This window comes from Callionymus lyra, chromosome 2, assembly GCF_982586985.1.
Source record: "Callionymus lyra chromosome 2, fCalLyr1.hap1.1, whole genome shotgun sequence".
Taxonomy (NCBI): Eukaryota; Metazoa; Chordata; class Actinopteri; order Syngnathiformes; family Callionymidae; genus Callionymus; species Callionymus lyra.
The window spans coordinates 799,470-815,399 of NC_141819.1; the positions used below are offsets into that span (position 1 = coordinate 799,470).

Here is a 15,930-nt window from a genome sequence, read left to right on the forward strand (position 1 = left end):
ACAATGAGTGAAAACACTTTGAAGCTAAATGTGGACAAAACTGAAACTCTGGTGATTGTTGATGATAAGATTCCAGGGTTGAGTCAGTACTTGAGTGACTTATGTCAGTCTGTCAAACTGAGCCTGAGAAACCTGGGTGTTGTATTTGATAAAGACATGTCTCTTGTTCAACACTGAAGAAAACTGACCAGAAACTGTTTCCTTCAACTGAGAAAAATCTCTAAACTTAGGAAAATGTTGTCACAACATGATCTGGATCTTATAATCCATGAGTTTGTTTCTTCTCGTCTGGACTATTGTAACAGTTTGTTTTCATGTCTTAACAAGAAGGATCGTCTCGTCTGCAGTTGATTCAGAACTCTGAGCCGCTCTAGTAGAAGAACTCACATTTCTCCTTCAAACTCTTCACTGGCTTCCAGTTTCTTTCAGGATCAACGTTAAAATTCTCTCTCTCTCTCTTTGCTCTTGATGGAGTCTACTGACTCCTTTAAGAAACATCTGTGTTTGATGATCTACTGACTCCTTTAAGAAACATCTGTGTTTGATGATCTACTGACTCCTTTAAGAAACATCTGTGTTTGATGATCTACTGACTCCTTTAAGAAACATCTGTGTTTGATGATCTACTGACTCCTTTAAGAAACATCTGTGTTTGATGATCTACTGACTCCTTTAAGAAACATCTGTGTTTGATGATCTACTGACTCCTTTAAGAAACATCTGTGTTTGATGATCTACTGACTCCTTTAAGAAACATCTGTGTTTGATGATCTACTGACTCCTTTAAGAAACATCTGTGTTTGATGATCTACTGACTCCTTCAAGAAACATCGGTGTTTGATGATCTACTGACTCCTTTAAGAAACATCTGTGTTTGATGATCTACTGACTCCTTCAAGAAACATGTGTGTTTGATGATCTACTGACTCCTTCAAGAAACATCTGTGTTTGATGATCTACTGACTCCTTTAAGAAACATCTGTGTTTGATGATCTACTGACTCCTTCAAGAAACATGTGTGTTTGATGATCTACTGACTCCTTCAAGAAACATCTGTGTTTGATGATCTACTGACTCCTTCAAGAAACATCTGTGTTTGATGATCTACTGACTCCTTCAAGAAACATCTGTGTTTGATGATCTAATGACTCCTTCAAGAAACATCTGTGTTTGATGATCTACTGACTCCTTCAAGAAACATCTGTGTTTGGTGATCTACTGACTCCTTCAAGAAACATCTGTGTTTGATGATCTACTGACTCCTTTAAGAAACATGTGTGTTTGATGATCTACTGACTCCTTCAAGAAACATGTGTGTTTGATGATCTACTGACTCCTTCAAGAAACATCTGTGTTTGATGATCTACTGACTCCTTCAAGAAACATCGGTGTTTGATGATCTACTGACTCCTTTAAGAAACATCTGTGTTTGATGATCTACTGACTCCTTCAAGAAACATGTGTGTTTGATGATCTACTGACTCCTTCAAGAAACATCTGTGTTTGATGATCTACTGACTCCTTTAAGAAACATCTGTGTTTGATGATCTACTGACTCCTTCAAGAAACATGTGTGTTTGATGATCTACTGACTCCTTCAAGAAACATGTGTGTTTGATGATCTACTGACTCCTTCAAGAAACATCTGTGTTTGATGATCTACTGACTCCTTCAAGAAACATCTGTGTTTGATGATCTACTGACTCCTTTAAGAAACATCTGTGTTTGATGATCTACTGACTCCTTCAAGAAACATGTGTGTTTGATGATCTACTGACTCCTTCAAGAAACATCTGTGTTTGATGATCTACTGACTCCTTCAAGAAACATCTGTGTTTGATGATCTAATGACTCCTTCAAGAAACATCTGTGTTTGATGATCTACTGACTCCTTCAAGAAACATCTGTGTTTGATGATCTACTGACTCCTTCAAGAAACATCTGTGTTTGATGATCTACTGACTCCTTCAAGAAACACCTGTGTTTGATGATCTACTGACTCCTTCAAGAAACATCTTAAGAGTTTTTTTTAGTTCAGGCTTTTCCTTGATTTTCTGGAACTCCTGTGTTGTTCTCAGTATTATCTTGATCTTTAAAGTATATATTTTATTGAATATTGTTTTGATTGTTTAAGCGCTTTGTGACCCTGGTCTGGAAAAGCTCTCTATAAATAAAAATTACTTATTTACTTGCTTTATGGACGGTAAAAACTGTAAAGAATCAGTGTATGCTTTGACGAGGACTCATCATTTAACTCACACATAAAACAAATCTCACGGACTGCTTACTTCCACCTTCGTAACATTTCAAAAATTAGGCATTTCCTTCCTTTAGATGCTGAGAAGCTCATCCATGCTTTTGTTACCTCCAGGCTGGACTATTGTAAGTCTCTTCTGTCAGGATGTTCTAAAAAGTCTCTCAGAATCTTCAGCTCATTCATCTACAGCTCGTGTCCTGACTAAGACTAAGAGGCGCGAACACACCTGTACTGTCTTCCCTACATTGGCTTCCTGTAGAATTTAGAATACAATTTAAAATCCTTCTCCTAACCTATAAAGCCAACATACATTAAAGATTTAATCCAAACTTACCAACCCTCTAGGACCTTACGATCCTTAAACTCAGATCTATTAGTTATACCACAAATCTCTAAATGTAGATTTGGAGCCAGGGCCTTCAGTTTTCAAGCCCCTCTGCTGTGGAACCAACTAGCGGCTTCAGTCCGGAGGGCAGACACCCTCTCTATGTTTAAAAACAATCTTAAAACCTTACTTTTCGATAAAGCCTATAACTAACTTAACTGTTTATCTTAGCTGCTATAACTAACTTAACTGTTTATCTTTAGCTGCTATAACTAACTTAACTGTTTATCTTAGCTGCTATAACTAACTTAACTGTTTATCTTTAGCTGCTATAACTAACTTAACTGTTTATCTTTAGCTGCTATAACTAACTTAACTGTTTATCTTTAGCTGCTATAACTAACCTAACTGTTTATCTTAGCTGCTTTAACTAACTTAATTGTTTTTCTTTGCTGCTATAACTAACTTAACTGTTTATCTTTAGCTGCTATCACTAACCTAACTGTTTATCTTAGCTGCTATAACTAACTTAATTGTTTATCTTAGCTGCTATAACTAACTTAACTGTTTATCTTTAGCTGCTATAACTAACTTAACTGTTTATCTTAGCTGCTATAACTAACTTAACTGTTTATCTTTAGCTGCTATAACTAACTTAACTGTTTATCTTTAGCTGCTATAACTAACTTAACTGTTTATCTTTAGCTGCTATAACTAACTTAACTGTTTATCTTAGCTGCTATAACTAACTTAACTGTTTATCTTAGCTGCTATAACTAACTTAACTGTTTATCTTTAGCTGCTATAACTAACTTAACTGTTTATCTTTAGCTGCTATAACTAACTTAACTGTTTATCTTTAGCTGCTCTAACTAACTTAATTGTTTATCTTTAGCTGCTATAACTAACTTAACTGTTTATCTTTAGCTGCTCTAACTAACTTAATTGTTTATCTTTAGCTGCTATAACTAACTTAACTGTTTATCTTTAGCTGCTATAACTAACTTAATTGTTTATCTTTAGCTGCTATAACTAACTTAACTGTTTATCTTTAGCTGCTATAACTAACTTAATTGTTTATCTTTAGCTGCTATAACTAACTTAACTGTTTATCTTTAGCTGCTATAACTAACTTAACTGTTTATCTTTAGCTGCTATAACTAACTTAATTGTTTATCTTTAGCTGCTATAACTAACTTAACTGTTTATCTTAAGCTGCTATAACTAACTTAACTGTTTATCTTAGCTGCTTTAACTAACTTAATTGTTTTTCTTTAGCTGCTATAACTAACTTAACTGTTTATCTTAAGCTGCTATAACTAACTTAACTGTTTATCTTAGCTGCTATAACTAACTTAACTGTTTATCTTTAGCTGCTATAACTAACTTAACTGTTTATCTTAGCTGCTATCACTAACCTAACTGTTTATCTTAGCTGCTATAACTAACTTAACTGTTTATCTTAGCTGCTATAACTAACTTAACTGTTTATCTTTAGCTGCTATAACTAACTTAACTGTTTATCTTTAGCTGCTATAACTAACTTAACTGTTTATCTTTAGCTGCTATAACTAACTTAATTGTTTATCTTTAGCTGCTATAACTAACTTAACTGTTTATCTTTAGCTGCTATAACTAACTTAATTGTTTATCTTTAGCTGCTATAACTAACTTAACTGTTTATCTTTAGCTGCTATAACTAACTTAACTGTTTATCTTTAGCTGCTATAACTAACTTAATTGTTTATCTTTAGCTGCTATAACTAACCTAACTGTTTATCTTAGCTGCTTCAACTAACTTAATTGTTTTTCTTAGCTGCTATAACTAACTTAACTGTTTATCTTAGCTGCTATCACTAACCTAACTGTTTATCTTAGCTGCTTTAACTAACTTAATTGTTTATCTTAGCTGCTATAACTAACTTAACTGTTTATCTTTAGCTGCTATAACTAACTTAACTGTTTATCTTAGCTGCTATAACTAACTTAACTGTTTATCTTTAGCTGCTATAACTAACTTAACTGTTTATCTTTAGCTGCTATAACTAACTTAACTGTTTATCTTTAGCTGCTATAACTAACTTAACTGTTTATCTTAGCTGCTATAACTAACTTAACTGTTTATCTTTAGCTGCTATAACTAACTTAACTGTTTATCTTTAGCTGCTATAACTAACTTAACTGTTTATCTTTAGCTGCTATAACTAACTTAACTGTTTATCTTTAGCTGCTCTAACTAACTTCATTGTTTATCTTTAGCTGCTATAACTAACTTAACTGTTTATCTTTAGCTGCTATAACTAACTTAACTGTTTATCTTTAGCTGCTATAACTAACTTAACTGTTTATCTTTAGCTGCTATAACTAACTTAATTGTTTATCTTTAGCTGCTATAACTAACTTAATTGTTTATCTTTAGCTGCTATTACTAACTTAACTGTTTATCTTTAGCTGCTATAACTAACTTAACTGTTTATCTTTAGCTGCTATAACTAACTTAATTGTTTATCTTTAGCTGCTATAACTAACTTAACTGTTTATCTTTAGCTGCTATAACTAACTTAACTGTTTATCTTTAGCTGCTATAACTAACTTAACTGTTTATCTTTAGCTGCTATAACTAACTTAACTGTTTATCTTTAGCTGCTATAACTAACTTAACTGTTTATCTTAGCTGCTATAACTAACTTAACTGTTTATCTTTAGCTGCTATAACTAACTTAACTGTTTATCTTTAGCTGCTATAACTAACTTAACTGTTTATCTTTAGCTGCTATAACTAACTTAACTGTTTATCTTTAGCTGCTCTAACTAACTTAATTGTTTATCTTTAGCTGCTATAACTAACTTAACTGTTTATCTTTAGCTGCTCTAACTAACTTAACTGTTTATCTTTAGCTGCTATAACTAACTTAACTGTTTATCTTTAGCTGCTATAACTAACTTAACTGTTTATCTTTAGCTGCTATAACTAACTTAATTGTTTATCTTTAGCTGCTATAACTAACTTAACTGTTTATCTTTAGCTGCTATAACTAACTTAACTGTTTATCTTTAGCTGCTATAACTAACTTAACTGTTTATCTTAGCTGCTATAACTAACTTAACTGTTTATCTTTAGCTGCTATAACTAACTTAACTGTTTATCTTTAGCTGCTCTAACTAACTTAATTGTTTATCTTAGCTGCTATAACTAACTTAACTGTTTATCTTTAGCTGCTATAACTAACTTAACTGTTTATCTTTAGCTGCTATAACTAACTTAATTGTTTATCTTTAGCTGCTATAACTAACTTAACTGTTTATCTTTAGCTGCTATAACTAACTTAATTGTTTATCTTTAGCTGCTATAACTAACTTAACTGTTTATCTTTAGCTGCTATAACTAACTTAACTGTTTATCTTTAGCTGCTATAACTAACTTAATTGTTTATCTTTAGCTGCTATAACTAACTTAACTGTTTATCTTTAGCTGCTATAACTAACTTAACTGTTTATCTTTAGCTGCTATAACTAACTTAACTGTTTATCTTTAGCTGCTATAACTAACTTAACTGTTTATCTTTAGCTGCTATAACTAACTTAACTGTTTATCTTTAGCTGCTATAACTAACTTAACTGTTTATCTTTAGCTGCTCTAACTAACTTAACTGTTTATCTTTAGCTGCTATAACTAACTTAACTGTTTATCTTTAGCTGCTATAACTAACTTAACTGTTTATCTTTAGCTGCTATAACTAACTTAACTGTTTATCTTTAGCTGCTATAACTAACTTAACTGTTTATCTTTAGCTGCTATAACTAACTTAACTGTTTATCTTTAGCTGCTATAGGCTGAGAATGCTGGAGAGTTTTAGACAGCAGTTCTGTTTATCCTTCTTTTCTTCATTACATTCATCACCTGTTTAAACACCTTTTTATTTCTCTCAGGAGCTCCAGGACCTCCAGAGCTGCTGCTGATCCAGGATCTTCACCACGTCATCAGTTCTCTCCAGCACCTCCATGGACCCTCCTACACTCTCCTCTTTTCTCTCACTATATCCTCCCTCACTCCTCTCCTTATCCATCTGTCTACCCCCCCATCCTTCCTCCCAGCCGGTCAAAGCAGGAGTCAACAATGAGTCTGGTTCTGCTCGAGGTTTCTGCTTCTAAAAGGAAGTTTTTACTCATCATAGTTCACTGTACAGTGTTTTGTTTCTTGCTCTTTGTTGAATTGATCTAGTTTTCCTTAATCAACTATAGTCTTAACTTAATCCACTATAGTCTTAGCTTAATCAACTATAGTCTTAACTTAATCAACTATAGTCTTAACTTAATCCACTATAGTCTTAGCTTAATCAACTATAGTCTTAACTTAATCCACTATAGTCTTAGCTTAATCAACTATAGTCTTAACTTAATCCACTATAGTCTTAACTGAATCAACTATAGTCTTAACTTAATCCACTATAGTCTTAGTTTAATCAACTATAGTCTTAACTTAATCCACTATAGTCTTAACTTAATCCACTATAGTCTTAGCTTAATCAACTATAGTCTTAACTTAATCCACTATAGTCTTAGTTTAATCAACTATAGTCTTAACTTAATCCACTATAGTCTTAACTTAATCCACTATAGTCTTAGCTTAATCAACTATAGTCTTAACTTAATCCACTATAGTCTTATCTTAATCAACTATAGTGTTAACTTAATCAACTATAGTTTTACTTCAACTGTATAGTGTCTTGAGATAACTTTGTTATGATAAGACACTTGAAATAAAATTGAATTGAATTAAAGGACGCTATAGAAAGAGCATACCAAGCCCACATGACCTACAAGAAGGACCAAGACGAGAAAAAACGTCAGGGCATTCATAGATCTTTGGGTAAATCAAATGCTCTATTACAAATATCAAAAAGTAATCCTCTCCAAACATCCAAGTCTGATAATAAAATGTAAAGAAAGCTTTAGTACTTTTTACAAACTGGGATATGATATGTTCCAAAAAAGTATAGCATCATGAAAGTCTACTCTATACTCCAAATCATTCTGGTCTGGACTATTAGGTGTGACACGTAGAACTCGAGCTGAAAGAACAGTCGCTACGAAATGAATCAGACCAAGATCTCAGAAACCAAGCGAAGTCTTAAATTTTGAAGCATGTACATTGCAATCTCAAGATGTGACTACTTTTGTTTACCTATACATAACAAAGTCTGGATGAAAATAATTGGGTTAAGTTATGGAAACAGGCAAAATAATGAATCAATCATGCATTGTGTGTATGGGTCCTAGACCCCTGTTAGGAATTGTTGTTATTGACTAGAGATAACACCAAGCCTGACTGTCACACATGGGAAGCTTTCTTTCCAGTGACTTGGTTTGAGCGACCCAGACCCATCTTTAGCAGTGACATAGAGAGAAACCAGAACTTCACTTGTTTCAAAGGTAGCGATACCACTGATAAAGATTTGGATAAAATGAATGTGACTTGCACCACTACTTTTGAAGTTACACAACACATGTCCACTAGAAGGGCCGACGTTTGGTGGATGTGCGGAGATATGGGGTTACGACAGAACCTGCCCTCTCAGTGGAACGTATTGTGTACGAGTGCAGTCACCGGAGTTGCCGTCAGTCCAGAAACAGAAGTCTCTTCGGACGACTCCGCCTCGAGCAGGAATAGGAGCAAGAGAGCAGTTGGTTGGATGGGCGAGGACGACCCCACTTACATCCATGCCATTGGTGTCCCTAGGGGGGTCCCAGGTATAAGTTGGCTGATTCCATAGGTTCAGGATTCGAGAATTTCCCTGTTATCTCCGCCATCTTCCCAGTAACACCCAACAAAAAGATAGACCGTATTCATTACATCCATTATCATATCCAACGTCTTCGTAATTTCACAGAAGCTGGTTTCTCGGCTCCTCACGAACAATTGCGTGTCACTTCTCTTTAGTACAAACCAGGGCACCACGGATTCCGATTCCGAATATATTGAGGTAGAATGTTTAGATTAGTAGACGAGTTATGATGAGGAAAAATGGACGGAAAGTTCCAGTTAGAGTTTAGTTTCTCAAGAAATGACAGTTTGTGCATCAAGATACTTGACCTCACCAAGATAAGCGAGTAGGTCGTGCAGGATCTATGCCGCGCTCACTGACTTATACACAAATCCGGTCTTTGCTGGCTGCGTCCAGCAACAAATGAACAAACTGTTTGTATTCAAGTGTGTCGTCATCTGAACTATGGAATAAAAGCAGCAAGCAGAGGTTCTTCAGTGGTTTGGGACGAGCCGTGAGAAGCTCCTCCACTCCTTGCTGGCGTTAAAAACTGGCTTCTGACTCTGTTTGTTATTCTAACACTTGTCTCTGTTCTCATTCCGATTGTCCGGGAGAACATCCCTGACACCGGGTCCTCTCCCTTCCACTGGAGTCAGGAAAGCTGGCCCCCAGGTTCTTGGGGCCTTTTGAAATTGAGAGGTTCATCATACCCACTGCCATTCGCCTCAAGCTGCCTTCATCGCTCAAGGTCCACCGTACATTCCACGCCTGTCACCTCCAGTCCTCTGAGTTCTCCAGCCGAGCCTCCACCACCTCCACTCATCATCGGCGATCACGCCGCCTATAGAGTTCCCAAGATCCTGGATGTTGGCCACAGAGGTCGGGGCCACCAGTATCTCGTGGACTGGGAGGGTCACGGTCCAGACCAGAGTATTGCGTCTCCAGACCAGGCTTTCGTCACGTTCTCGCTTGTATTGGATCGTAATCTTTGAATCTCTTGTTCCTGACGCTTTTCTTTACTCACGTGAAACGTTTTTTGTTTTTCGTATCAGATCTTGCCGGACAGAAGAAAGAGAAGAAAGTAAAGAAAGAGAGGAAGAAAGAGGAGTCTTACACGATCAAAGCCGATGGTGTCCTGCACCGGGGCTTCAGAGCCGAGGTGCTGCGACGGCTGCAGGTCGTGATCGACTGCAGAGAGACTTGATGAGACGTGAAGACGTTGATGTTGGTCTTGAACTCACTCAGAGCTTCAGTGACGGTGTGGACGAAGTTTTCTCTCTCGTCCTCAGACGTCTGCTGAGCCTTGAGCGGCACCGGGAGGAAGCCGTAGTGTTCTCGGTTACACACGTGCATCTGCACACCTGTGGCAACACAACATCACCTTTAACACACCTGTGGCAACACAACATCACCTTTAACACACCCGTGTCAACACAACATCACCTTTAACACACCTGTGGCAACACAACATCACCTTTAACACACCCGTGTCAACACAACATCACCTTTAACACACCTGTGGCAACACAACATCACCTTTAACACACCCGTGTCAACACAACATCACCTTTAACACACCTGTGGCAACACAACATCACCTTTAACACACCTGTGGCAACACAACATCACCTTTAACACACCTGTGGCAACACAACATCACCTTTGACACACCTGTGGCAACACAACATCACCTTTAACACACCTGTGGCAACACAACATCACCTTTAACACACCTGTGTCAACACAACATCACCTTTAACACACCTGTGGCAACACAACATCACCTTTGACACACCTGTGGCATCACCTTTAACACACCTGTGTCAACACAACATCACCTTTAACACACCTGTGGCAACACAACATCACCTTTAACACACCTGTGGCAACACAACATCACCTTTAACACACCTGTGGCAACACAACATCACCTTTAACACACCTGTGGCAACACAACATCACCTTTAACACACCTGTGGCAACACAACATCACCTTTAACACACCCGTGTCAACACAACATCACCTTTAACACACCTGTGGCAACACAACATCACCTTTAACACACCTGTGGCAACACAACATCACCTTTAACACACCTGTGGCAACACAACATCACCTTTAACACACCCGTGTCAACACAACATCACCTTTAACACACCTGTGGCAACACAACATCACCTTTAACACACCCGTGTCAACACAACATCACCTTTAACACACCTGTGGCAACACAACATCACCTTTAACACACCCGTGTCAACACAACATCACCTTTAACACACCTGTGGCAACACAACATCACCTTTAACACACCTGTGGCAACACAACATCACCTTTAACACACCTGTGGCAACACAACATCACCTTTGACACACCTGTGGCAACACAACATCACCTTTAACACACCTGTGGCAACACAACATCACCTTTAACACACCTGTGTCAACACAACATCACCTTTAACACACCTGTGGCAACACAACATCACCTTTGACACACCTGTGGCATCACCTTTAACACACCTGTGTCAACACAACATCACCTTTAACACACCTGTGGCAACACAACATCACCTTTGACACACCCGTGTCAACACAACATCACCTTTAACACACCTGTGGCAACACAACATCACCTTTAACACACCTGTGTCAACACAACATCACCTTTAACACACCTGTGGCAACACAACATCACCTTTGACACACCCGTGTCAACACAACATCACCTTTAACACACCCGTGGCAACACAACATCACCTTTAACACACCCGTGTCAACACAACATCACCTTTAACACACCTGTGGCAACACAACATCACCTTTAACACACCCGTGTCAACACAACATCACCTTTAACACACCTGTGGCAACACAACATCACCTTTAACACACCTGTGGCAACACAACATCACCTTTAACACACCTGTGGCAACACAACATCACCTTTGACACACCTGTGGCATCACCTTTAACACACCTGTGTCAACACAACATCACCTTTAACACACCTGTGGCAACACAACATCACCTTTGACACACCTGTGGCATCACCTTTAACACACCTGTGTCAACACAACATCACCTTTAACACACCTGTGGCAACACAACATCACCTTTGACACACCCGTGTCAACACAACATCACCTTTAACACACCTGTGGCAACACAACATCACCTTTAACACACCTGTGGCAACACAACATCACCTTTGACACACCTGTGGCATCACCTTTAACACACCTGTGTCAACACAACATCACCTTTAACACACCTGTGTCAACACAACATCACCTTTGACACACCTTTGGCAACACAACATCACCTTTAACACACCTGTGGCAACACAACATCACCTTTAACACACCCGTGTCAACACAACATCACCTTTAACACACCTGTGGCAACACAACATCACCTTTAACACACCTGTGGCAACACAACATCACCTTTAACACACCTGTTGCAACACAACATCACCTTTAACTCACCTGTGTCAACACAACATCACCTTTAACACACCTGTGTCAACACAACATCACCTTTAACACACCTGTGGCAACACAACATCACCTTTAACACACCTGTGGCAACACAACATCACCTTTAACACACCTGTGGCAACACAACATCACCTTTGACACACCCGTGTCAACACAACATCACCTTTAACACACCTGTGGCAACACAACATCACCTTTGACACACCTGTGGCAACACAACATCACCTTTAACACACCTGCAACACACACCTGTGTCAACACACCTGCAACACACACCTGTGTCAACACTTGTTTCAAACATTAGTTGTGTAGTTGCTTCACCTGCTTGTCGAGCGGAGAAGGCGAACACCATGATGTCGTCGTAGCTCCAGGTGTAGTCGGGGTGGGGGGGGTCGAAGCTCAGGTGTGTGCTGGACTCTCGTCGCAGGTCGATCAAGAAGGTGCTGTGAACCATCGGCACAGAGAAGCAGCCCAGACGCCTCCACTCCCGGATGGGCTGGTAGTCCTGGGTCCGCTTGTAGTAGCCCTGGAGAGAAGCTGTGTCAGACAGGTGTGTACAGGTGTGTACAGGTGTGTGTAGATGTATGTGTACAGGTGTGTGTACAGGTGTGTACAGGTGTGTGTACCTGGGGTGTGATCCCACACCAGAAGTTGGAGTAGAGGGAGCGAGACTCCATCATCGGAGCCACCAGAGTTCGGTTCTCGGCCATCAGCAGGTCCAGAACTCGAGGGTTGGTCAGTAAGTTGTCGCTGTCGACGAACTGACGCCACAAAGTTCAACTTTTCAACATCAAACGATATTTCATCTGAACCAAGAGTTGATCTTTTTTATCATTGATTCTTGTTGATTTTAGATTCAACATTTCAACACATGATGTCATCACCACATTTGAACTGACTCATGATGATGTCATCACCACATTTGAACTGACTCGTGATGATGTCATCACCACATTTGAACTGACTCATGATGATGTCATCACCACATTTGAACTGACTCATGATGATGTCATCACCACATTTGAACTGACTCATGATGATGTCATCACCACATTTGAACTGACTCGTGATGATGTCATCACCACATTTGAACTGACTCGTGATGATGTCATCACCACATTTGAACTGACTCATGATGATGTCATCACCACATTTGAACTGACTCATGATGATGTCATCACCACATTTGAACTGACTCATGATGATGTCATCACCACATTTGAACTGACTCATGATGATGTCATCACCACATTTGAACTGACTCGTGATGATGTCATCACCACATTTGAACTGACTCGTGATGATGTCATCACCACATTTGAACTGACTCATGATGATGTCATCACCACATTTGAACTGACTCATGATGATGTCATCACCACATTTGAACTGACTCGTGATGATGTCATCACCACATTTGAACTGACTCATGATGATGTCATCACCACATTTGAACTGACTCGTGATGATGTCATCACCACATTTGAACTGACTCGTGATGATGTCATCACCACATTTGAACTGACTCGTGATGATGTCATCACCACATTTGAACTGACTCGTGATGATGTCATCACCACATTTGAACTGACTCGTGATGATGTCATCACCACATTTGAACTGACTCGTGATGATGTCATCACCACATTTGAACTGACTCATGATGATGTCATCACCACATTTGAACTGACTCGTGATGATGTCATCACCACATTTGAACTGACTCGTGATGATGTCATCACCACATTTGAACTGACTCATGATGATGTCATCACCACATTTGAACTGACTCGTGATGATGTCATCACCACATTTGAACTGACTCATGATGATGTCATCACCACATTTGAACTGACTCATGATGATGTCATCACCACATTTGAACTGACTCGTGATGATGTCATCACCACATTTGAACTGACTCATGATGATGTCATCACCACATTTGAACTGACTCATGATGATGTCATCACCACATTTGAACTGACTCATGATGATGTCATCACCACATTTGAACTGACTCATGATGATGTCATCACCACATTTGAACTGACTCGTGATGATGTCATCCTCCTACCATGATGTAATCGGCCCAGCGCTCCCGCGCTGCCTTCAGCGCCGCCTGTCGCAGCTTCATCACGTGGTTGAACCTGGACGGGGGCCAGTGCTTGGGGCCCCACTCGTCCGTGTAGGACCTGAAATCAAGTGTTGTTTGAAGCCGTGTTCGATCCACACGCGTGTTGAGTCTCACCGCGGCTCCTCCATCGGCCTCCACTCCACGTAGTGATACACCTGCTGCGCACTCTTCAGCCACGCCCTCAACATGGCCGTCGAGTTGTCCGTGTTGTGATCCGTCGCGGCCCTGAAGTGAGAGACGTGATTGTAACACGTAAGTAAGTAAGTAAGTAATATTTATTTATAGAGAGCTTTTCGAGACCAGGGTCACAAAGCACTTAAACAATCAAAACAATACTCAAAAAAGTATATACTTTAAAGATCAAGATAATACTGAGAACAACACAGGAGTTCGAGAAATTCAAGGAAAAGCCTGAACAAATAGAAACGTCTTGAGATGTTTCTTGAAGGAGTCAGTAGATCATCAAACACAGATGTTTCTTGAAGGAGTCAGTAGATCATCAAACACAGATGTTTCTTGAAGGAGTCAGTAGATCATCAAACACACATGTTTCTTGAAGGAGTCAGTAGATCATCAAACACAGATGTTTCTTGAAGGAGTCAGTAGATCATCAAACACACATGTTTCTTGAAGGAGTCAGTAGATCATCAAACACACATGTTTCTTGAAGGAGTCAGTAGATCATCAAACACAGATGTTTCTTGAAGGAGTCAGTAGATCATCAAACACACATGTTTCTTGAAGGAGTCAGTAGATCATCAAACACAGATGTTTCTTGAAGGAGTCAGTAGATCATCAAACACAGATGTTTCTTGAAGGAGTCAGTAGATCATCAAACACACATGTTTCTTGAAGGAGTCAGTAGATCATCAAACACAGATGTTTCTTAAAGGAGTCAGTAGATCATCAAACACAGATGTTTCTTGAAGGAGTCAGTAGATCATCAAACACAGATGTTTCTTGAAGGAGTCAGTAGATCATCAAACACAGATGTTTCTTGAAGGAGTCAGTAGATCATCAAACACACATGTTTCTTGAAGGAGTCAGTAGATCATCAAACACAGATGTTTCTTGAAGGAGTCAGTAGATCATCAAACACAGATGTTTCTTGAAGGAGTCAGTAGATCATCAAACACACATGTTTCTTGAAGGAGTCAGTAGATCCATCAAGCGCAAAGAGAGAGGAAGATGGTTCCAAAGCTTAGGAGCAACTGTCTGGAAGGATTTCTCTCCTCTGGTCCTGAACCGTGTGCGTGGAACCATCAGTAGATTCTGATCCACAGACCTCAGAGCCCGAGCTGGGGTGTAAGGCTGGATCAGATCATAAAGGTCTGACCATGAATAGATCTGAAAGTAAGAACCAGAATTGTAAAGTTGATCCTGAAAGAAACTGGAAGCCAGTGAAGAGTTTGAAGGAGAAATGTGAGTTCTTCTACTAGAGCGGCTCAGAGTTCTGAATCAACTGCAGACGAGACGATCCTTCTTGTTAAGACATGAAAACAAACTGTTACAATAGTCCAGACGAGAAGAAACAAACGCATGGATTATAAGATCCAGATCATGTTGTGACAACATTTACCTAAGTTTAGAGATTTTTGTACTCGTGATGATGTCATCACCACATTTGAACTGACTCATGATGATGTCATCACCACATTTGAACTGACGTGAGTGACACGTGAGTGACACGTGAGTGACACGTGAGTGACACGTCAGTGACACGTCAGTGTAACACATGAGTGACACGTGAGTGACACATGAGTGACACGTGAGTGACACGTGAGTGACACGTGAGTGACACATGAGTGACACGTGAGTGACACGTGAGTGACACGTGAGTGACACATGAGTGACACGTGAGTGACACGTGAGTGACACGTGAGTGACACGTGAGTGACACGTCAGTGACACGTCAGTGTAACACATGAGTGACACGTGAGTGA

The 15,930-nt window shown here is 39.3% G+C and overlaps 1 protein-coding gene across 1 annotated transcript in view; it reads right to left on the reverse strand.

Annotated features, from left to right (window-relative positions):
* The window catches only part of colgalt2b (collagen beta(1-O)galactosyltransferase 2b), a 40,359-nt gene that overhangs the window by 8,563 nt on the left and 15,866 nt on the right, over window positions 1-15,930 (reverse strand). Inside the window, exons 2-7 of the mRNA XM_087783171.1 lie at window positions 14,102-14,212; window positions 13,928-14,045; window positions 12,477-12,611; window positions 12,172-12,376; window positions 9,589-9,708; window positions 9,462-9,535 (exon numbers count right to left, since the gene is read on the reverse strand). Of these exons, the coding sequence (XP_087639297.1) occupies window positions 9,462-9,535; window positions 9,589-9,708; window positions 12,172-12,376; window positions 12,477-12,611; window positions 13,928-14,045; window positions 14,102-14,212 (763 nt within the window). The remainder of the gene's footprint in view (window positions 1-9,461; window positions 9,536-9,588; window positions 9,709-12,171; window positions 12,377-12,476; window positions 12,612-13,927; window positions 14,046-14,101; window positions 14,213-15,930) is intronic.